The sequence below is a fragment of the Cydia pomonella genome, chromosome 10 (assembly GCF_033807575.1).
Source record: "Cydia pomonella isolate Wapato2018A chromosome 10, ilCydPomo1, whole genome shotgun sequence".
NCBI classification, from domain to species: Eukaryota; Metazoa; Arthropoda; class Insecta; order Lepidoptera; family Tortricidae; genus Cydia; species Cydia pomonella.
The window spans coordinates 6,260,815-6,284,076 of record NC_084712.1 but is presented as its reverse complement, the minus strand read 5'-3'; the positions used below and the strand labels follow the sequence as shown (position 1 = coordinate 6,284,076).

The 23,262-nt window shown below is 38.1% G+C and overlaps 2 protein-coding genes across 3 annotated transcripts; one reads left to right on the top strand and one right to left on the bottom strand.

The window, feature by feature from the left end:
• The first annotated feature begins 133 nt into the window (after window positions 1–133).
• Window positions 134–17,724, top strand: LOC133521910 (heparan sulfate glucosamine 3-O-sulfotransferase 3B1). 2 transcript variants are annotated; one of them, XM_061857029.1, is made up of 7 exons: window positions 135–489; window positions 572–789; window positions 1,297–1,377; window positions 1,681–1,854; window positions 2,290–2,500; window positions 9,845–10,058; window positions 17,625–17,724. In XM_061857029.1, the coding sequence occupies exons 1-7, from the start codon at window positions 379–381 to the stop codon at window positions 17,657–17,659; spliced, it is 1,044 nt and encodes a 347-aa protein (XP_061713013.1). In that variant the 5' UTR covers window positions 135–378; the 3' UTR covers window positions 17,660–17,724. The 2 variants fall into 2 exon arrangements, with proteins under 2 accessions (XP_061713014.1, XP_061713013.1); XM_061857030.1 differs by lacking the exon at window positions 17,625–17,724 and having other exon boundaries at window positions 134–489; window positions 9,845–10,468.
• On the bottom strand, window positions 14,504–21,477 carry LOC133521909 (uncharacterized). The gene is made up of 5 exons (XM_061857028.1): window positions 21,194–21,477; window positions 20,948–21,112; window positions 19,247–19,394; window positions 15,559–18,467; window positions 14,504–14,710 (listed from the first exon to the last, which is right to left on the bottom strand). The coding sequence occupies exons 1-5, from the start codon at window positions 21,214–21,216 to the stop codon at window positions 14,545–14,547; spliced, it is 3,411 nt and encodes a 1,136-aa protein (XP_061713012.1). The 5' UTR covers window positions 21,217–21,477; the 3' UTR covers window positions 14,504–14,544.
• Between the last annotated feature and the right edge of the window lie 1,785 nt (window positions 21,478–23,262).

Below are 23,262 nucleotides of genomic sequence, written 5' to 3'. Positions count from 1 at the left end.
GTAAATAGCTCAATTTGGCAACATTTTCTAGTAATTATATAGTTGCCAGACTTAAAAATTAAAGACAATGTTGCCATTTACATAGAAAATTTACAAATAAATATTCTGCAGCGTTTTAATTTATTGCTCAAATATGCTTGATTGTCAAACTGTCGTGAAAAAGAAAAATAATGAAAATTAGGAAAACTGATCGGATGTCCGCTGAATTGATTTTGTTTTATTTTGGTGATATATTTTTTTACAATCCCCTAGGATTGTGTTTTGCTTACCTGATTAGTTTTATAAATAAATACCCCTGATTTCTGCATGTTAACAACATGATAACAGTTTGTTGTTTACATTAAATACTAAAACTAGGAATGAAACCGAAACACAGCAATGAAATGGATTCCGGCTTTTTCGAAACGAACATTGTTTATATATTTCATATTATTATTTCTATTATATTTATTTTATGTTTTGAATACTTGTTTAGTTGACGAAAGAAAGGTAAGCTAATACAATGCAGATATTTTAGCTTTGTATGTTATGAATGAGATGAAATTTAATTACATGCATGTTTTGATTGCAGTTTTCCCTGAAACGTTTTCTGCTGAAGGAACATTATTCAAAGTATAAAAGTGCCGCAGTTCGTTTTGTTTCTCTACTGGGTTTCAACACACTAGATGCAACTGATTACAAATACCGCAGACTTAGAAATCAAAATGTTATGCCTGTAAAAAGATTGCCTGATGCGCTAATTATAGGTGTTAAGAAATGTGGAACCAGAGCACTCTTGGAGTTTCTAAGGTAAGGGCTGGTCATAATATATAGTGCAATGATTTGGATGATCAAATTCAAGTCTATTGGCTGCAGATTTAAGCCCTGCTACACCCTACCTATGAATAATTTATACCCCACTTAGCATTGTTGAGAGTTTGGCAACTTGCCAAAGTGTCTGCTGCAGTGAAGCCTGACCCAGCATACAAAATAACCAATGCTGAATTATTCTTTGCTGCTAACTCTACACTGTAATACTACATGCATAATTGGTTTAAAATTGTTTTTTTATTGTCGGAATTTATTGCTGAGCTTTTGTATTGAACATGGTATTTTTTTTTTAATATACAACTTGAATCCAAAAGTTATAAATAAACTAGTGAGCGGCGGTCCGTCAGGTTTTGCAAATAACTGACAGGCTGATACTGTCTGGCGAGCTGGTAATCAGTGGGCTCCTTTACACATTTTTTATATTTGATGAAGGCACAAATCAAAGTATAGACATAATTAAAATAGGTCCTTTTTTATTCATTTCAGGTTACACCCAGATGTGCGAGCCGCAGGTTCTGAAGTGCATTTTTTTGATAAATTTTATCATAAAGGCTTTGAATGGTACAGGTAAGTGTTTGTAGGAAGCCTTTATTTTAATACTATGTTGGTGGGATACAAGCATATGACCTGCCTGATGGTCAGCATCTCCGCAGCTTATGGACAACTGCAACTCGAGAGGTGTTACATGCATATTACCGACCCTAACACCACACACTCTAATATGAAAAAAATTGAAATTTTCTTGTCAATAAACATATTTGTAATTATATTGTATCATGATTTTTTCTTTAACTTGAAGTTTAATAAAAAAATACTGCAGCAATGTTGTGGATAATGAGATATATTCTTCAACCAAATAAAAAAATTCAGGGACAGAATGCCACCAACCCTCGAAGGCCAGATTACAATGGAGAAGACACCCTCTTACTGGGTGACAAGGACAGCTCCAAAAAGAGTCCATGCCATGAATCCGGGGGTGAAGCTGCTGGCGGTTGTCCGGGATCCGGTCACTAGAGCTATTAGTGATTATACACAGTCGGCCAGGTAATTAAATCCACTATTTTCATACTCGATACTTAAATTCATATTCAAACCAGGGAAAGTTAATTTTGGGGTTAATGTGTTGGTTTAAAAACGAGTTTTTGTTAAAGATTTGTTGAACTTGTTGTTCTTGTCCTATAGGCATCTCATTAAGTGCAAAGGGCAAAGGATATCTAGCAATGTCTTTGGCCTTACTCCAGCTCCGTTACTGGTTGTTACTCTCATTCTGTTTCCATTTGAAAGCATTAGTTACATTATTCACTTCTCTGCGCTAATCTGCTGAAAAACCAACATACATACAGATCCGGCAAATTAGCCACTTTGGCGATAGATGGCGCTGTACACTGTATGCTTAGTATTCTTCTGATCAAAATTGTTTATAGTTACATGAGATAATTAAAAGTTCAAGGAACTCGCACTTGACCGACTTTTTTTCAGTAAAACACCCTCGCTCCCGCGCTTCGAAGAGCTAGCCGTGGTCAACGGCAGCTGGGGCGGCGCCGTGGCGGCGGCGTGGCCGCCCGTGCGGCTCGGCGTGTACGCGCGCCCGCTGCGGCGCTGGCTGCGGCGCTTCCCCGGCCGCCGCCTGCTGCTCGTCAGCGGGGAGCGGCTGGTGGACGACCCTGCTGCCGAAATGGCGAGAGTTCAGGTATACTGCGTGACGATACTTTCACTTCCACTCCGGTCTGTCGCATTTTAATGCTCAAAACTCGTGAAAAATATAACTAGTGACCCTGACGTTATGGGTGGTACGAAACGGGCTTGTACAGTGCTGCTGGTCAACGAGAGCGACTGGTGGACGATCCTGCTGCTGAGATGACGAGGGTCACCGTACGGCTAATTTTAACCATGACAGTGGCAACTTAAACAAGCGTACGCCCCGGCTGATGATAACCGTCCACCGCAGGCGTTAGACCCCCTCGGTACAGTCAGCTGCATAGAAATTTTGTATGCTGGGGGGTACTTTTTCTCTGCAGCTGACCGTACAAATATAAATAGGGGTATCGCTCAAAGCGAACCGAATGCATCCTTGGAGATCTAGAAACCTTACCCAGTAATCTCAGTTAGTACTTAACGACGAACAAGGTAAATAGAGCAATGTTATTTATGGCAACATCTTCTGCAAGATAGAGGGACATCCCGAGTAGGCTCCGTCTCCTGTTTCTCCCTCCTTCTCTGCTTTGCCCAGGTTGGTAGAGAAACTAGAGAATACCTTATGGTATTAAATCAGACTTTTAAGAGCCCTTAATCCTTGGAGCGTTCTCCGATTTCACGAAATAACGCTCGATCGATAGATGGCGTTGGCGCTCGGTACGCGAGCGCCGGCAACGCGACGCGCGTTTCAATGCAGACTAGAATAATCTTGATAGTTTTCAATATAATTTCAAGCAACATTAATTTTAGTGTTATATGATATCATATGGGCACTCTTTATTTTATTTTATATGCACAGTAGTTTTTTTTATGTACACTACTACTAAGTATACAGACTACAGAGTGTACTATAACCCTTGCTCTTTATTCTGTCTCTTTCACACCAATGGAAAATGAAGAAGTTAGTAAATGACTGCAGGTATAAATAAAGTATATTAGTGCGATAGAGAGACAGATAGTGTTTCGTTGTCGTATCGTAAACGATTGGCATGTTGGCCACACACTTGCTTGGTGCCTAGCCAAAATACCAATCGTTTGCGTATATTAGTGCGATAGAGAGACAGTAGTGTTTCGTTGTCGTATCGTAAACGATTGGCATGTTGGCTACGCACCCATGATACCTAGCCAAGAAGCCAATCGATTGCGCATATTAGTGCGATAGAGAGACAGATAGTGTTTCCTTGTCGTATCGTAAACGTTTGGCATGTTGGCTACGCACCCATGCTGCCCAGCCAAGATGCCAATCGTTTGTGCATATTAGTACGAGAGAGAGATGTTTCGTTGTCGTATCGATTGGCATGGTGGCTACGCACCCATGCTGCCTAGTCAAGATGCCAATCGTTTGCGCACATTAGTGCTATAGAGTTTCAGTGTTATTTGAAATCACGTTAGGGTTTGTATTATTATTTATGACCCGAATGAAGTCCATCCAGGTTCTTATGATGGAGTCAGGAGTTGGTCACCAGAACTCCTAATCTACTCATTATAATTCCATCGTGCTTGGGCTCAAAAGATTTGCCCTGACGAACACCATCGATATAGATGAGGTCCAGGGTCTCATGATGGAGTCAGGAGTTGGTCACCAGCAGGCGCGGATACAAGGGGGGGGCCATAGGGGCAATGGCCCCCCCCTAAAACCCTGGCTCTCACATTACTAAATTGAGTAAATTTTTTTTTACCTTATTTTCTGTGCAAAAATATATGATTTTCTCAAAATGGCCCCCCCCTAAGCCAAATCTTGTATCCGCGCCTGGTCACCAGAACTCCCCAGAACTAGGGAATGCAAAAACCGGAGGTTTTTCAAAACCGGTTTTTTCTTCGGTTTTACCACAAAAAAAACGAAACCGGTTAAAACCGGTTTCGGTTTTTAGAATCAACAATTCTTAAATTCATCGCCATGGAATAAAGAAAAGATTGCTTCACGTGTAAAAACGAATGCTAGTATAGTACGAGGGTTGCTACTTATATATCCGGAAACAAAAAAACAAACGTACACGGCTGAAAATGGTTTTATTGTTTTTCAAAGTATTCCCCTTGATGATCTATGCACTTTTGCATTCGTGTGAACCAATTTTTGAAGCACTTCTACCACTCCGCCTGAGGTACCTCCATAACGTGTTGTTTGAATGCGTCGACAGCATCTTCAGCGGTCGAAAATCGTTGACCGCGTAATTTATTTTTTATATTGGGAAATAAATAAAAATCATTGGGTGGTAAGTCAAGGCTGTACGGCGGATGACCCGTTAATTCCACATTTTGACCTTCCAAAAATAGAGTTGTTTCGCGTGACGTATGACAGCTGGCATTGTCATGATGAAGAATGATTCTTCGTCGCTGGTTAGTTTTACGAATTTGTTCAAATACTTCCGGTAAGCAAATGGTCGTGTACCAATCTGAATTAACCGTTTTACGGTTTTCTAGTGGCAGTGTAGCTACATGGCCATTAATACCGAAGAAGCACGCCACCATTTGTTTCAATGTACTTTTTGCACGAGTAACTTTCGTAGGGTTCGGCTCATTTTGAAACACCCATACCGTTGATTGTTGCTTCGTTTCGGGATCGCATGCAGATCCAGGATTCGTCACCTGTATAGATGTTATAAACGGCCTTTGAGTCACCACGGTTATATTTTTTTTACATTTTATTGCACCATTCAACGCGAGCATCTTTTTGCTCTTTAGTTAAGTTGTGCGGTATCCAACGCGAACAAAATTTTTTTACAGCTAAATGATCATGTAATATGCTATTAATGCTAGTCATAGAAATACCCAGAGTCGACTCTATCTCGCGGTACGTAACATGTCGGTCGTCAATTATAAGTTTTCGCACAGCCTCAATATTTTGTGGTACAACGACCGATTTCGGGCGACCTGCCTTAACTTCGTCCGTAGGCATACTACGTCCACGATTGAACTCACTTAACCAGTGATACACAGTAGTTTTAGATGGAGCTTCATCACCAAAAGTTGAAGTTAGTTGATCTATGCACTGTTGTTGCGTTAAACCACGCCGAGAATCATAATAAATCATAGCACGAATATTTTCACGAGTGAGTTCCATTCTTGCAGCGAGATGACATTTAAAACCCGTCAAAAACAAAACACTAGCGTTAATAAGAAAGAAAAAATATACCAGCCAATACTTAAACAAGTTCAAATTTTACCATGGAGGTCAAATATACTATTTAAGAAGATTGTAATCCCGGTTTCCGGATATATAAATAGCAGCCCTCGTATATACACGATTTTATCACGAAATTAAAGACAGAATATCTGACTATTATATTGTATTGTATGGGAATTGTCAAATGACTTAATGTTATTTGTAACTAGGAATAGGAACAAACCAATTATATAAAATTATTTTTTTGGTTTGTTGATCAAACTAACACAACACCACATTATTTGATTTGATGTCGATTCAACCGGTTTAGGACCGATTTACACCCTTATAATGAATAAAACATGCAACTTAGTTAAATAAAAAAAAAACCGAATAAAACCGAAACCGGTTTTTTCAAATTCTAAAAACCCGGTTTTGGGTTTCCGTCAAAAAACCGGTTTTAACCGGTTTTTTCGGTTTCGGTTAAAACCGGTTTGCATTCCCTACCCAGAACTCCTAATCTACTCATCATAACTCCATCGAGTTTGGGCTCAATAGATTTACCCTGATGAGCACCATCAATCTAGATGAAGTCCAGGGTCTCATGATGGAGTCAGGAGTAGGTCACTAGAACTCCTAATCTACTCATTATAATTCCATCGTGTTTGGGCTCAAAAGATTTGCCCTGACGAGTACTATCGATCTAGATGAAGTCCAGGGTCTCATGATGGAGTCAGGAGTTGGTCACCAGAACTCGTAATCTATTTATCATAACTCCATCGTGTTTGGGCTCAATAGATTTACCCCGACAAGCACCATCAAATTACCATTATGATGAATAGATTAGGAGTTCTGGTGACCAACTCCTGAGTCCATCATGAGACCCTAGACTTAATCTAGATCGATGGTACTCGTCAGGGCAAATCTTTTGAGCCCAAACACGATGGAGTTATGATGAATAGACTAGGAGTTCTGGTGACCAACTCCTGAGTCCATCATGAGACCCTGGACCTGATCTAGATTGATGGTGCTCGTCAGGGCAACTCTATTGAGCCCAAACACGATGGAGTTATGATGAGTAGATTAGGAGTTCTGGTGACCAACTCCTGACTCCATCATGAGACCCTGGACCTCATCTAGGTCGATGGTGCTCGTCATGGCAAATCTCATGAGCCCAAACACGTTGGAATTATAATGAGTAGATTAGGAGTTCTAGTGACCAACTCCTGACTCCATCATGAGACCCTGGACTTTATCTAGATTGATGATGCTCGTCAGGGCAAATCTATTGAGCCCAAACACGATGAGGTTATGATGAGTAGTTTAGGAGTTCTGGTGACCAACTCCTGACTCCATCATGAGACCCTGGACCTCATCTAGATCGATGGTGTTCATCAGGGCAAATCTATTGAGCCCAAACACGATGGAGTTATGATCAGTAGATTAGGAGTTCTGGTGACCAACTCCTGACTCCATCATGAGACCCTGGACCTCATCTAGGTCGATGGTGTTCGTCAGGGCAAATCTATTGAGCCCAAACACGATGGAGTTATGATGAGTAGATTAGGAGTTCTGGTGACCAACTCCTGACTCCATCATGAGACCCTGGGCCTCATCTAGATCTATGGTGCTCGTCAGGGCAAATCTTTTGAGCCAAAACACGATGGAATTATAATGAGTAGATTAGGAGTTTTAGTGACCAACTCCTGACTCCATCATGAGACCCTCGACTTAATCTAGATCGATGGTACTCGTCAGGGCAAATCTTTTGAGCCCAAACACGATGGAGTTATGATGAATAGACTAGGAGTTCTGGTGACCAACTCCTGAGTCCATCATGAGACCCTGGACCTGATCTAGATTGATGGTGCTCGTCAGGGCAACTCTATTGAGCCCAAACACGATGGAGTTATGATGAGTAGATTAGGAGTTCTGGTGACCAACTCCTGACTCCATCATGAGACCCTGGACCTCATCTAGGTCGATGGTGCTCGTCATGGCAAATCTCATGAGCCCAAACACGTTGGAATTATAATGAGTAGATTAGGAGTTCTAGTGACCAACTCCTGACTCCATCATGAGACCCTGGACTTTATCTAGATTGATGATGCTCGTCAGGGCAAATCTATTGAGCCCAAACACGATGAGGTTATGATGAGTAGTTTAGGAGTTCTGGTGACCAACTCCTGACTCCATCATGAGACCCTGGACCTCATCTAGATCGATGGTGTTCATCAGGGCAAATCTATTGAGCCCAAACACGATGGAGTTATGATCAGTAGATTAGGAGTTCTGGTGACCAACTCCTGACTCCATCATGAGACCCTGGACCTCATCTAGGTCGATGGTGTTCGTCAGGGCAAATCTATTGAGCCCAAACACGATGGAGTTATGATGAGTAGATTAGGAGTTCTGGTGACCAACTCCTGACTCCATCATGAGACCCTGGGCCTCATCTAGATCTATGGTGCTCGTCAGGGCAAATCTTTTGAGCCAAAACACGATGGAATTATAATGAGTAGATTAGGAGTTCTAGTGACCAACTTCTGACTCCATCATGAGACCCTGGACTTCATCTAGATCGATGGTACTCGTCAGGGCAAATCTTTTGAGCCCAAACACGATGGAATTATAATGAGTAGATTAGGAGTTCTAGTGACATACTCCTGACTCCATCATGAGACCCTGGGCCTCATCTAGATCTATGGTGCTCGTCAGGGCAAATCTCATGAGCCCAAACACGTTGGAATTATAATGAGTAGATTAGGAGTTCTAGTGACCAACTCCTGACTCCATCATGAGACCCTGGACTTTATCTAGATTGATGATGCTCGTCAGGGCAAATCTATTGAGCCCAAACACGATGAGGTTATGATGAGTAGTTTAGGAGTTCTGGTGACCAACTCCTGACTCCATCATGAGACCCTGGACCTCATCTAGATTGATGGTGCTCGTCAGGGCAAATCTATTGAGCCCAAACACGATGGCGTTATGATAAGTAGATTAAGAGTCCTGGTGACCAACTCCTGACTCCATCATGAGACCCTGGACCTCATCTAGATCGATGGTGTTCGTCAGGGCAAATCTTTTGAGCCCAAACACGATGGGATTATAATGAGTAGATTAGGAGTTCTGGTGACCAACTCCTGACTCCATCCGGGTCAAAAATAATAATGCAAATGCAAACCCTAACGTAATTTCAAGTAAAAATGCGTTTTTCAGAAAATCGCAGCCAAATAACACTAGACCCTACTCATAGTGTTGTGTTCCTGCCGGTGAGTAAGGTTGCCAGAGCTCAACGAGGGGCGGGAGGGGGTTAGAGTCGGCAACGCGCATGTAACTCATCTGGAGTTGCAGGCGTACATAGGCTACGGATACTGCTTACCATCAGGCGGGCCGTAAGCTTGTTTGCCACCGACGTAGTATAAAAAAAAGGACCACTGAAAATCCATCAATAAGCGAGAGTCTGTTAAGCATAGTGTAAAAAATGAACTTTAATTAAGATTTTCTAATCGCAGTATATAGCACTTCTCGGAACTCCGTAGCTGATTACGATCGCAACGAATGCCTGACAATCGAGCACAGGTCCGTCCTCTAAGCGCGCTCCGCGCGGACTGAGAGCGGGGCGTCGCTGCTGCGTGATTTATACGTGTTTAAAAAAAATATAAATTTACGGCAATGTAGGTCCCATAGTTATGATTTTTTTTTATAGGTTAACATAAAGTTACAGTTTGCTATAATATTATTATTAAAGCAAAATATGCGTACATATTGCGGAATAAAAATATAATAAAACCCTGTTTTCGCCAAAAAAATGAAGAAAACTCGGAAGGTAATTTATCAGTTTTTTCAAATGAATCTTCGATTGTTAATCATTCCAGCCCCTCGTACGAGATATGTTGAATCAAATTGTAGTCATTCATGTACCAAATGATTCTTGTTTACAGCAAAATTGAGAACCGAAACGCCACATCTCACTGCAAAATATGGAAAAGACGTTACCAGTTTTTGAATAAATACTAATAGTTACGTCGTAATCTTGAATGAAAAAGGAAGCATTTTACAAAATACGCTCGTCTGTAGGAATAAGGACTGCAAAAAAAGTTTTATGAATAAATACGAACTATGTTGTGTTGTGTTGTTGTTTTATGACTAGATGTGGACCCTCGTCCACATCTAGTCATGCAGTAATATATATATTATTACAATTTTACAATGTATCCTTTTTAATTTCAGGAATTCCTCGGCCTCAAACGAGTGATCACCGAGAAGCATTTCTACTTCAACTCCTCAAAAGGCTTCCCCTGCCTCCTGAAGTCGGAAAGCCGTTCCACCCCCCACTGTTTAGGCAAGACCAAGGGGCGAAGCCACCCCCATATCAACCCCGCCATCATAGAGACACTAAGGGAGTTCTACAGGCCGTTCAATGAGAAGTTTTACGAATTATCAGGTATAAATTTTGGGTGGCCTTGATGTGTTGTGATTTAGGGCTATTGCCTGGGTATTAAGGTAGTTTGTTCCTAATTTAGCAACGATATCATTCTAATGTAGGTGAAGTTAAGATTTGGGCATGGAATAATCAACAGCAGAAGTAAGTATACTTGGCGTAACGTGAGAATTGATTTTTAACAGTTACCTACATTTAAGGGGCTTTCCGCGGTTTACATCGATTTTTGACTACTTTTGAGTCGTTATTCCTGCATTTGCACTATAGATAGAATTCTAAGACAAACGGCTATCGGTTCTTTAATCTTTTATCTCCATTCTGGTCTGCCGGATTTTGAAAAAATGAACACATTTTTTAAACATTTTAAAAAATAAAAACTTTTTTCGTTAGTCGATTGCAGTGTAGGATTGTACATGTACAGTCAAGGTATTAAATATCGTCACGAAAAAAGTGCCAAAAATATGTATACACGACCTTATTACCTATGCATTAAGGTAGTGTGTATATATTTTTGGCACTTTGTCCGGGTCTATATTTAATACCTTGACTGTACGAAATCTACACATTTGGGTTCGTCTTCGACGTCTCTAAAAACTGGTCAGAACTAATTAACACAAAAGTTATGGTCAGTAAACCAGTTTTTTGCCCTAAAATTGTTCAACTTAGATGCCAAATGTCTCGAAGACAGTGAACTTTGAAGTAAATATGTGACACTATACTGCTTACAGCCGTTGCTGTGAATATAATAGGCTACAAAAAACAGAAAACTGAGAGATCTGAATCTCATTGTCATTGTCAAAGGTCATTGGCGTTAGGGACCCCCTTAATAAAAGATATTATTAGATAAATCATCAGTAATACAAGCCCACCGATCTTTGGATAAAATGACATTTTAGCTTACTTAACAGCTTCATGCACCCAAACCTTCAACCCAGTTTCTAGCTGACCATGATAACTTCAACCACCGAGTTTAACGTAGACCTATGAGTAGTTGGTTTTGGCTGTATGCGAATTGTTTAACGTCGAGTAAGAAAAATACTTCCATTTTGTAAGGAGTAGTTGGAGAATGAATTAGCAATAAATTAAGATAAACATCTACATAATCTAGTTTCCAGTAAAAATACAGGAATGTGTTTTTCCTTAGGAGAGTCGCTAAATAGTCTGTATTTGGGAGAATCAACTTTATAGCGTCACTCGTTGTCATGGTTACGATTAGTTGTCCAGGGGACAAAAGTTCATTGAAATACTGATTTTATGGTACTTAAATGTATCAAACTTGCGTTTTTGTGGTCGTTATAACCAATGTCCATAATGGGCCCCCTACTAAGCATGTTAATAGAACGGCATACAACGTCTCTTCAAACAAACTGTGCCACTGTTGTCCCTTGGACAACGGGACAGGATAACAAAACAAAAAAAGTTGATTCACCCATTTAGGTTCCTAGTAATTATCGATATCACGGATTCCTATCGTCGTTCCATTTTAAGTATTATAAACAATATTCTGAGTTTTTTTATACTCAATATTATCAGTTTGCTAGCACAAATCACTTATTACTCCATATTAATTACCTAAGTAATTTAATATATTTAAAATATCACAAAGTGTTAGAAATAAGCAATTTTGTTCCTCAAGTGCAATACCTACCGGTAATTTACAGTATTATTATAGTGTTATGCATCATATGCTATTAGTTTTAGTGTTTTTGTTTTAAGGCATAATTTTACACTAGGTATATAGTAACTAAGTAACTCTGCCTCACTTCCAATTGATCTGCCTCATTAGTTAAATTAAGTAATTTATTACTATGTTTTTTTTTTGTTTTTGCTTTTTGATTGTGTCAGTACTTATAGTTTGTAATGTACAAGTGGTTTTTACCTGAACCTCTTTTGTAGAATTGGACGTAGTTCTGCTAATGAGAACCAACCCACACTAAATATTCATTAAAATTCAATTTTCTACTTCATGCTTTACCACTAAGGTTCGATTTTTTTTATTGTGGGGTTGATTCCCGTTTGCAAAATTACGTCCAATTAAGAATAATATTGTCAATATAAACTAATGTCATTATATACCTATTGTATAATAATTATTATAATTGTATCGCACATTCAGCCACCTAAGACGAATTTTATTTAGCCTTGGATTATCGGCACTCGATTCGCCATCACCCATTTTCAAATTAAAATAAACATGTTGGTTATACGGTCACGTCTGAAAATATCGATACGAAAAGAGTGCCAAAAATATGTATACATGACTTTATTGCCCATATATTAAGGTAGTGTTCACATATTTTTGGCACATTTTTCGTACCGATATTTTCAGACGTGACTGTACAACCTTATTCCTTACAACGAAAATTTGATAAGCTAGTTCAGAGACAAGTAACTAATAAAGACTTCATCCCGTAAGTATGTAGTTGTACAAAGTCGCGTTCATTGTATACTGCTAATGTATTTGCAAGGTTTGCCAATATTTAGCCAGTTAACAGTTGAAGTTAGTACTGTACCCCTAGTGTAAATAAATTCGATTTCGAAACGTGACGTACGCGTTTGCGTTTAGTCTCATTTTGTATTGGATTTAGAAAGAGCGCGCCAAGCGGGACGTTTTGGAAACTCAAAATCCTATACAAAATGAGACTTAACGCATACGCGTTCGTCACGTTATGATGTCGATCAAATTTACACTAGGGGTACTGGTCTTTTTTATTTACTTGTCTAATACGATTTGTAAACTTTTATACTTAGTAAGATAGCTTGTAGTACACACTTAGTTTAGGACCTTGCACTAAGCCATCCGAAAACACGTGCCATTATAGTTGCTTGCTAGATTACCATTTAAGAATAAAAGCTTTAATCTTTTTCGTTATCCTTGGTATAGCGGGAGAAATAATGTAAGATCCTACAAGTAATTTGTAGAGTAAGGGTAACTTTCGAAACCTAGGGCTACTTTGATATAGTCATGGAGAATTTAAAATGGAGGTGGATTGTCAAAGAATGAAGCCACGTAAATTACCGCCATCTTTAGACACATGATTAAAACTTTAACCTTTTGAACGCCACGCCTATCGTACGCGGCGCGTAATCGTGAACCTTGTCGGCACGCATGAAGGTTGATATTGGGCTGTAGCCTCGCGCGTCATAAGGTCTTTGGCGGTCAGAAGGTTAAGAACTCCATTTGACTTTGATCCTTATTTTTCCACTAATATTGTAATTGATAATAAGTCAAAAAGTGGTGCAATCTTACCAGGCATCGGCTAAAGGTTATGGCGCCATCGGTCGGAACGATGCCGCCATACCTTTGACCTTTGATCTATTAGATGGCACTTTTTGATATTTAACTAATTTAACACATATCAGTGAGATAATAAGGATCGAAGTCAAATGGCGCTCTAAAAGTTTTAATCATGTGTCGAAAGATGGCAGTAAATTTACGTGGCTACATTCTTTGACAATCCACCTCTATTTCAAATTCTCTCTGGTACTATGCTTTGTTACTATTTACTTGTTACTACCCCGGCTATCAGTTCTCAAAGTCACCCTATATTTCAAAATAGCCTAATTTTACGACACAAACTTGTCTGCTGTTACTCTGTATGTATACTGAAATAAAAAGAGTTAATATAAATCAACAGCGAGCGTTATTAGCGAGTACAAAGAAGTCCATACAACGAGTACAGAATGCTTGTACACGTTTTTGTTACGATATCCCTAAAAGAGCACATATAACACCCTACCTTAATGTCAAAAACACCTTAAAGATGGAAAATAGAAGAAAACTTCATTTGTCCTTTACACTACGTAAGATTATAGAATTTGAGAAACCATCTTATCTTTTTGAAAAATTGAAGTGGGTAAACGATGGAAACAAGTCAGTGAGAAGTCATAGAAAACATTCCTTGCTTGTCCCTAAACATAGGACCAAGTTTTTTAGGGGAGGATTCAAGTACGCAGCAACAAAAATTTGGAATGATCTCCCGCCACCACTAAGGAGTCCTATGCCGTTGCTAGAATTCAAGAAGCTGGTTAAAGTACATTTACTTAAAATACAGAAAGGAGATCCCCCCCCCCCCCTAACTAACTTACTAACTAACTAATAAATATATACACACATATATATATATATATATATATATATATATATATCACACACGCATTCACACACACACACAGACATTCACAAAACAACCGCGCCGATCGCATATATTATATATTAGATATTATGACTAGGATATATAATGACCGACCTGTCAAAAAGGGACCCGTCTGAAAATCAGCGCTGGGTATATATCTAGCAATAAAGCTGAGACAGGTACCCATTGCCTATACCAAAAAACCAGATAAGTAGTTAAAATTTTAGGAGCTAAATTGTTTGTTGTATGTTATTTTTTATTTTGTATCTTTGGTATTTGGGGCAATAAATATTTTTTATCTTTATCTTATCTTATCTTAACAGTTTTATTATAATCCCTTTTATAAAATTAACTCATGGCAGGTTGTTACTGGGTAAATAAATCGGCAAGTCCACTGGGTTCATCTGAAGATACGCGATTGAAGATGTTCCTACTATAGCGAACAGAATTACAACATCGTCGTCATATTTCGAGTGGAGCGTAGCGAACTCCACGCCGGATGGAAATGGGGATGACTCCCTGAAAGAAATAGAAAAAGAAAACTGTTATCATGCTTGCAAGTTTGCAATAGATACACATGATTATGTGTAGTTAGTGTCATCCACGGAGACGTGCAGATTTGTCAAATCTAACGTTGTATAATGTCATTAGTGTCATTACGAGTCAAGGCACGCGTCTTCGTGAATGACACGATCTATATAAGATGGATCATTGCATTTTGTGGTCATTTTAATTAGTTGTACATTCGTCATCAGATGTGTCCGAACTGCCGAGGTGCTCAAAAATATCTGAACACGCACTCTAACCGCCTTGGCAATATAGGCGTGTTCAGATATTTGTGAGCACCTCGGCCGCACCGATATATCTGACGGCGACTGTACAACACACTTTTTTTTTAGATTTGGGAATTTCCGTTATTTCAATTGATAATCATGAGCTCTTTCGATTCAAATATGAGAAAAAAAGTGTCACAAAATTTCCATAAATTTTTCATTTCTTGCATTCTTTTACCGTCATACAAAGTCAATGAAAAAAAATAGAAATAAGAATCCGTCGCACGCGTCCGCGCCAGTTTGCTCATACTATTTTTCGTAAACCCGCTCACCCGCTCCGTGAAACCGCGTCAGCTAGCGGATGCCCTCATATTCCGTAGAGATGACTTAGATGCTTTTAACAGCAACTGGCGGGAGCATGCGCAGAAAAGAGGGGATACCATTGCTCAGATTGCTCTGTTTTATTAATTGTATTAGATGTGTGAACTTGTGAAGTCTGACAAATTCGTGCTCCGTATGTAGATGGCGCTACAAGACTCGTCAATTTATGTTTGTCCTGCAGTGAGCCATAACTTAAGCTACAAAAATACTCACGCAATACAGATCACCCTGAAGTGTGGTGTTGGTTTCTTTGTTTTCTTAAAGTTGGCCACATCTCTATTGTAGACATCGAAATGTATACTAAGACTGCATTCTTCTTCAACATCTGTTGCTGCCTTTATGATACTCAACTTGTTCAATACATTATGAAGGTCCGTGCAGTCTTCGGGTTTTATTATAGAATCTAATTTAATGCTCTCGTTTTGAGACTGAGCCTCATATTTAAGAGCAGCTTCTTTACATGACTGCCAATAGGCTATTTTTGCTTCCAGCCAGTTACTGAATTTAACAGGTTGACTTTTTATAAATTGGTAAAGAAATTCTTCACTGTGGTCTATTTGATTCCTAATTTCGCTTCTAAGAGGCACTTCTGCTCTACCAAAATCGTCTTCACTTGGCAACCAATATTTACTGAACATCTTTTTCAAATGATCACTATATTCAAACTTCTTTTTTAAAGTAATTCGACTAGATTCACACACTATATCTTGTGAACTTTTGGCTGGGCTCTGTTTCTCTGAGAGTTGCTTAAGGATGTAAAAAGGGTTTCTTAGCTTTCTACTTTTTCTTGGTTTTGAAGTATCTTCCATTGAGGTCTGTATTTCCTCAACAGCGCAGTCCGAATCAGATGATGACGCAATAATTATACGTCTTCTATCAATGACATCATAATTTGAGTCGAAGTAAACATCAGCATTATAAGATTTGTTAAATGTTTTGATAACATTCGAAAATGCTCTTTTATGCCTCGTTGTAAGTATTTTTTTAGCTTCAAGATCTTTAATCTTCACTGAAAATTGTTTCAATGCATTGAAATTCTCATCATACGACTCTATCTCCTCTCTCTTCTTTTTTCTTGAACTAGACTGATCATCATCATCCAAGTTAATTGTCTCCAGGATAATTTCATTTTCTACTATATCCAATTGGGCGGTGAGTTCTATTCTCGCTTTGTACCTTACATTGTAAGTGTCTATCAGTCTCTGTAAGGCCTGAATGTTCTGTTCTTGCCTATTCCCGGATGCAACTAGACTCTTTAACTTCAATGCCAGCTTTTTAATTGATTCTAAGTGGTATATTTTGGGATTTTCGCGTTTTCTTTTCCTTGCTCTTCTTGAATCAGCATTTTCGAGACCAGGCATCATTGAACGGGAAGGGATGCATCTAAACATGGGCTGCATTCTTGGTAAAAATTGAAACCTGAAAGGCATACTAGTAAAAAATGGCCTTTGGACGGACGGACCTATCCAGTGGTATTGATGCCAGTAGGGGTATGGTCGAAACTGTGGTGTTTGTTGAGGAAATCTCATATTAGGGAAGAATTGTGAATTAAAATTAATTTGGCTACTTTCGGGGTAACCACCCCCTATTCTCCTCACATGCTGTTCATTAGCTTCATCAGAAACACTGTATGTTCGGGTACTAGATGATGGTGCTGGAGTTACAGATTTCAGCTTTAAATTTTCTAAATTTAAAACATAGGCAGTATTGTTTAGGAACACATTTCTTGGTATAAGCTGTTCATCTGGAGCCTTAACCGTAACAACCTGTTTTTGGTAAAAATCTGGCAAGTTTTCAGTAATGCAATAATCAACCATAACCGAGTTACTGGGTTTCAACTCTCTACAGGTCAATATTTCTATTTTATTTTGTATAATAACTGCAGAACTACTATTACCAATTTCTCCACTTATTTGAACATCATTTTCTTTAGTGTCATTAAAGTCATCATCACACAAATCAACACTTGAAATTACTTTAATTTCATCTGTGTAACAACTTTCCATACATATAATTTCACAGTCATCCGATTTGGAGTTTTCTTTAATGTCTACTAATGAACTTTGTTCATCACTAGATTCAATATTTTGAACTATATCTTTATTGTCTGCAGTACATCCTTCAGTCTTAAAGTCTGTTTTTATATTCTCTATATGGTCTTTTTGTTTATCAGATCCTTCAATCATATCATTATCAGTATTTTCCAGATTTAAACTGTTAGTTATATGACAGACAGCAATGTTATCAGTTTGTTTACCACAATCTTCTTCCATTTTCAGATGAATTTCTTCATTTTTCTCCTGTTCCTCAGTGATATCAGGTACTTTAAATGTATGTTTACTACTAAAAGATTTATTTACTTTCTCTGCAGCTTCAATATTTTCATTAGTATCACGTTTTTCATCGATTGAAATATCATTCATATGGCAATCTGTAATTTTATCAGTTACTTTTGCACCATTTTCTTCTTTTATGTTATCCAAACCTTTATTGTCCTTGTGCTCTTCTATGATACTGGTTAATTCACATACTTGACCACTACTTGATGATAATTCTGCTCGGTTTGCAGTTTCAGTATTTTCATCATTTGAATCATCATTCATCTGATAGCCAGCAATTTGATCACTAGCTTTCACGCAAAGTTGCTGCTTTTCTTGATCAATGTCTGTATTTGCTTCACCTCTATCCTTCAATTCTCCAGTGATAGCAGTTACTTTAATTGTTTCATTATTTTTTAATTCAACTGAATTATCTATTATTTCGAAATTTTTAGTACTATCAGTATTTTCATCGTTAGAAATGTTTCTCATTTGGCAGTCTGTTATTCCCTTTGCACCATTTCTGTTTGTGGTTTCATTCATACTTTTAGTTTCTACATTTTCCTTACTAGTATCTGTTACTTCACATGTTTTCTCACTTGATGGGTCTTCTATTTTATCTTCAGCTTCATCATTTTCAGAATCATTAGCTTTAACATAAGTGTGTCTTAACACCTTGTATCCCAGTCTACTCAGTGAAGCATATACTTTATATCGTATTAGTGAATTATTATCTTTCAAAAGTAAGGAATATGCTTGCTGAATTGATACTGTGACATCATTGTACTTCAACTGAAGGCAACTCTGTAATAAAATAAAAATTATAAATAGAAGCTTGAAATGCAAATCCTCACAAGAAGATAACTTCATTTCAGTTAATAAACAATACACATAGACCCAGCAGCTTTACAATACACTTGCTGAGCAAAGTAGGCATTTTCCAGTGATAAATGCACACACTACCATATCTTGCTACTTTTTATCTTTACCATCAATGGAATGGGGATGGTATATGTGTTACTGTAAGCCCGCACTAAAACCTTGAATTTATAGTGTAAGACTATTTGTACGTGTGCTTGTTTTTCTCAGGGCTCCTCATAGACGATATTGAGTATTAGGTCCCAAGGATGCACTGTGTTGGGTGAAGGATGTCTGTATTTATACCTTATCTGTTAATGCAGTGAATCCTTGTATACTTAAATAAATGACAACATGCTTATAACTTATATGGGGGCCTAGCCAAGATTGTACATTGACATTGACAAACACCAAATAGGCGGGTCCACACAGCGAGCGAGCGAGCACGTACGTGCGAGTGCGTGAGGAAATTACCTCGCGCGTATGCTCGCTCAGTGTGCACCCGGCTAATGAATAGAAAAAAATACTACTGTTTTCATAGATTATTTGTTACATTTTCTATCAATCATCATAGCTAAGCCCCCTAAATAGCATTTAAAATTATGAGTAGCAGGCATCCAGCCCAAAAAGACAACCAAATTTCATAATTCCAACAACTCCAAATTGACAAGTCAACTGACGGATTATGAGTACCCACAACATAGAGTACATAGTACAATACTTACAACTTCCATCAAATATAGTGCTTCCTCCGGATAGAGGTATAATTGTCTGCCAATGTTGTGACCGACATACTGCCAGTGGCCACCAGCATTCTTTTTCACCTCGGCTAGCTGCAGCTCATCATTCCAATCTGCTTGGCTTAAAGTACCACTGGAAGTAAAATAGGTTTTATTATTTATTTATAGACCCCCCCCCCCAATCTTCTCCATTCTGCCCTGTCTATAGCCACTTAGTAAGCCTAGCACAGGACAGGCGCAACAGTATCTTGCCCATGAAATAGACTACCCATGCGTCTCTAATTAATATAGTGAAAAGGATATGGATGAAAAGAAGAAAGAAATGAGATTTATTCCATAAAGCACACATACAAGGAAGATGAAAGAAATAAGATAATGATAAGAATAACAAAACAAAAAACAACAAAATTATGTACAGATCAAAAACAGAAAATTACACACGTGGGCCAGCAATGTGTGCAGTAGGGAAAAGACCCTGTCTCAGCATGTTGTTGCTATTCGCAATTAGGCCCAAGGCCTTAGGGGCCATATTAGTAAATAAAATAATAAAAAAGTAAACGAAAAATAAATGGATAGTTATTAAAGATTCAATTTAAAAAATATAGGCGCAAAGGGTGGCTGTTAGTCTATATCACAGGCTAGATCTCGCCCCTCATGTGCTAGGCCTACTGGTACACATCTAACCAGCCATATTTACAATTTCTTCAAGTTCATACCATAATTAAATTGTCAACCTCTTTTACATTTACAACCTCTTGGATACCATGTTGTCAATATTTTACTCTGCAAGGAAACTAAGCCAACAAATATGGCCAAAGAAACTGATGTTTTTCTTTAGTAAGGCTTATTATTAAATGACTTGCTTTTCTAATTTCTAAGGCAATCCAGAAAAGTGTTGGGTGTGTGACATAGTTTTTTAACACTTCTGATAAAGCTAAAGCGAGACATAGACTAGCAAGTACGGTCACATCTGAAAATATTGATACAAAAAAAGTGCCAAAAATATGTACGACTTTACTTTATTGCCCATATATTAAGGTAGTGTATACATATTTCTGACACATTTTTTGTATCAATATTTTCAGATGTAACTGTACTTGCATGCAATTTATGTTACATTGCCGACTAAGGTTAATTGCATTCAAAACGTTGATCAGATACCGCAATGTAATGAAAATTCTTCGTAAATCTCACTTCTAAACCTCACTTAAGTTAAGAAGCCGATATAACGCATGATAATGTTTGATAACTTAGCTTTAAATTTAGCATGTGATACAGATTTCTGCAGGTTATTAAGGTAGCTGCCATATGCACCATGTCCCCAACAAAGTTGACTTTGTGGAATGCCCCATGGAAAGGCTGCTTTTGAGACTAAGGCACCATATAGCCCATTACTAACCTTTATTCAAGAGTTGTTTCAGTTATATAGGTATTATTTAATTGACTTCAGTATTACGTAGTATTATCTTTAAAAGGGAGTTTAAATTAAAAAGGCAAAATGGCAAATTTTTTTAAAAATAAACCATTTTAGAATTTTCCCAAATGTGGTTAGTAGATTATCAGTAGTACTTAGTAGGAACATTATACAGTGACAATGAATCAATATTTAATGTCACCAAATTTGAGTAAAAACACTTCTTTAACCGCATATTTATCATTTCCGTAATTAAATAAAAAAATACTTACCACTTTTCTATGCGTTCGACTTCTACGATGTGCCTACGAGCTTCCAATGAACTCTGTATCTGTTTTTGTTCCAACCAAGAACCATTAGGGATTATATCCTTCAAGCCTAACTCAGGTAAAGAACTATTGACCTTTTTCGCTCCCTGAATAACAAGCTCCTCACCGCTAAAAACATTAAAACCGTTATCAATTTTTGCAAATTTAATCCTCGTAGTAACATGATAAACGTTGTTTAACTATACTTACGATAGCATCTTAAACTTATCCATATTATCAATAGTAAACTTATTTATAGGTAGAAACAACAATTGTCAACAATATTACACTTATTCGTGTAATAATTCATTTTATAACTAACGCAATTAACGCAAATACATTACACCGACAACGAAGCCAACGAAGGGTTATTGTTTTTATGACGTCTGTCAAAAAAAGAACAGTGTTGCGTGTGCACGAAAATTAAAAAGGCTATACACTATTGGGCTCTACAGGCGGTTGCTATAATCTGGCAAACTCATTTGTGAGTAGAAGAAATCAACCCTTTGCGCCTATATTTTTTCAATTTACCGTTTTCTTTACTGACGGAAACGGCTTATTCAAACTATATATATACGTAATTTTTTTTATACCACGTCGGTGGCAAACAATCATACGGCCCGCCTGATGGTAAGCAGTCACCGTAGCCTATAGACGCCTAAACTATATTTATCAACACATAACTATTTCTTAATAACAGAGTTACAGAGCTATAGCCGGTTAAACAAATTTGTCAGTAGAAAAAGGCGTGAATTTAAAATTTGGGACGAATGGGATGATAACCACCTATAGTGAGATTTTTCTAACATCACATATTTGACACATGACAGCACCCATATAATGTAAATGTGTATGATCCATTCACATAATTAAAAACAAAACCACGCAATTATAATATGTCTTTCGTTACCACTTAAACTACACTCACTTTTTGAATGTAATTTGTGAAGTATGTTCTACTTTAACATACCTTCTTATTTTTAGAAGACTAATTGTCTATGACAGTCGTTGCCGTGGAGGCAATTATCTAAGGAAAAATATGTCTGTCAAATGATACATCAATATTCTCAAAAACATATTTAAGTAATTGTACTAAGACTTATTAAATATATAATTATAAAATGCTTCATTTTCTTCTATTATGAATAAACAAAGTTCTCACTTACGCCACAGTCACACTTCAAGGTGAGATCTTTATATGGTAGCAGAGGTGAAACTGTGAGTACCAAGTCGAAATGTCGAACATAAAAATCGATCCACTCACGAATAATAATTACGACACTTGGGTAATTCAAGCCGAAGCCGTCCTAGTACGACATAAATTATTTAAATATGTTGAGAAAGCCTTGACTGCTGATGCATCTGCCGATGAAAAAGAAAAGGATAGATTAGCGAAATCTGAGCTCATCCTAATTATCGCTCCGTCCGAGCTTAAACAAATTAAAAACTGCGGCACTGCAAAACAAGTATGGGACAAATTAAAGAATACTTATGCCAGTACGGGACCTGCTCGTAAAGCGACCCTACTTAAACAGCTGATCCTGACTAAATTAGACAACCAAGATGTACGAGCACACTTGAACAAGTTTATGGACACAGTTGACAAGCTGGCTGATATGGATGTTACTATAAACGAAGACTTATTAACCATCATGATGTTATACAGTCTTTCCCCCGAATATGAGAACTTCAGAGTCGCTATAGAAGCGCGTGACACTCTTCCTAAGCCAGATGAGCTTAAAACGAAAATACTAGAAGAGTTTGAAGCCCGTCATAACCATAACATGACCAATGACGACGAACCTGGATCCTCATATCAAGAAGAAGCTTTATACGCTTCCTGTCGAATCTGCAAACGAAGAGGTAACATCTTCAAACGCAAAACACATAAAATCTGTACAAGCTGCTGGAAGAAAAGTAATGAGAAACCTCAACAACAAAAACAAAATTCTACATCTCATCAAAACCACATCGCTACGCAGCAGTGTCTTCTAACAAAAAATGAGAAGCCTGAAAACAGCACATGGATTGTGGACAGCGGCTGCACCTCTCACATGACTTACCAACGAGACCTGTTTAAGAACATTGAGAAAACATCCAGACAACTCAACTTTGCAACTGAAGATTTTACTGCAGAGATTGAAGGGAAAGGTACAGTCTCTTTTACTACAAAAAATGGCAGTGGTGATGCACTCACACGCCTGAAAGACACCCTGTACGTACCTAGCCTATGCACCAACCTACTGTCTGTCAGCAAGATAACGGATGCTGGGTGTACA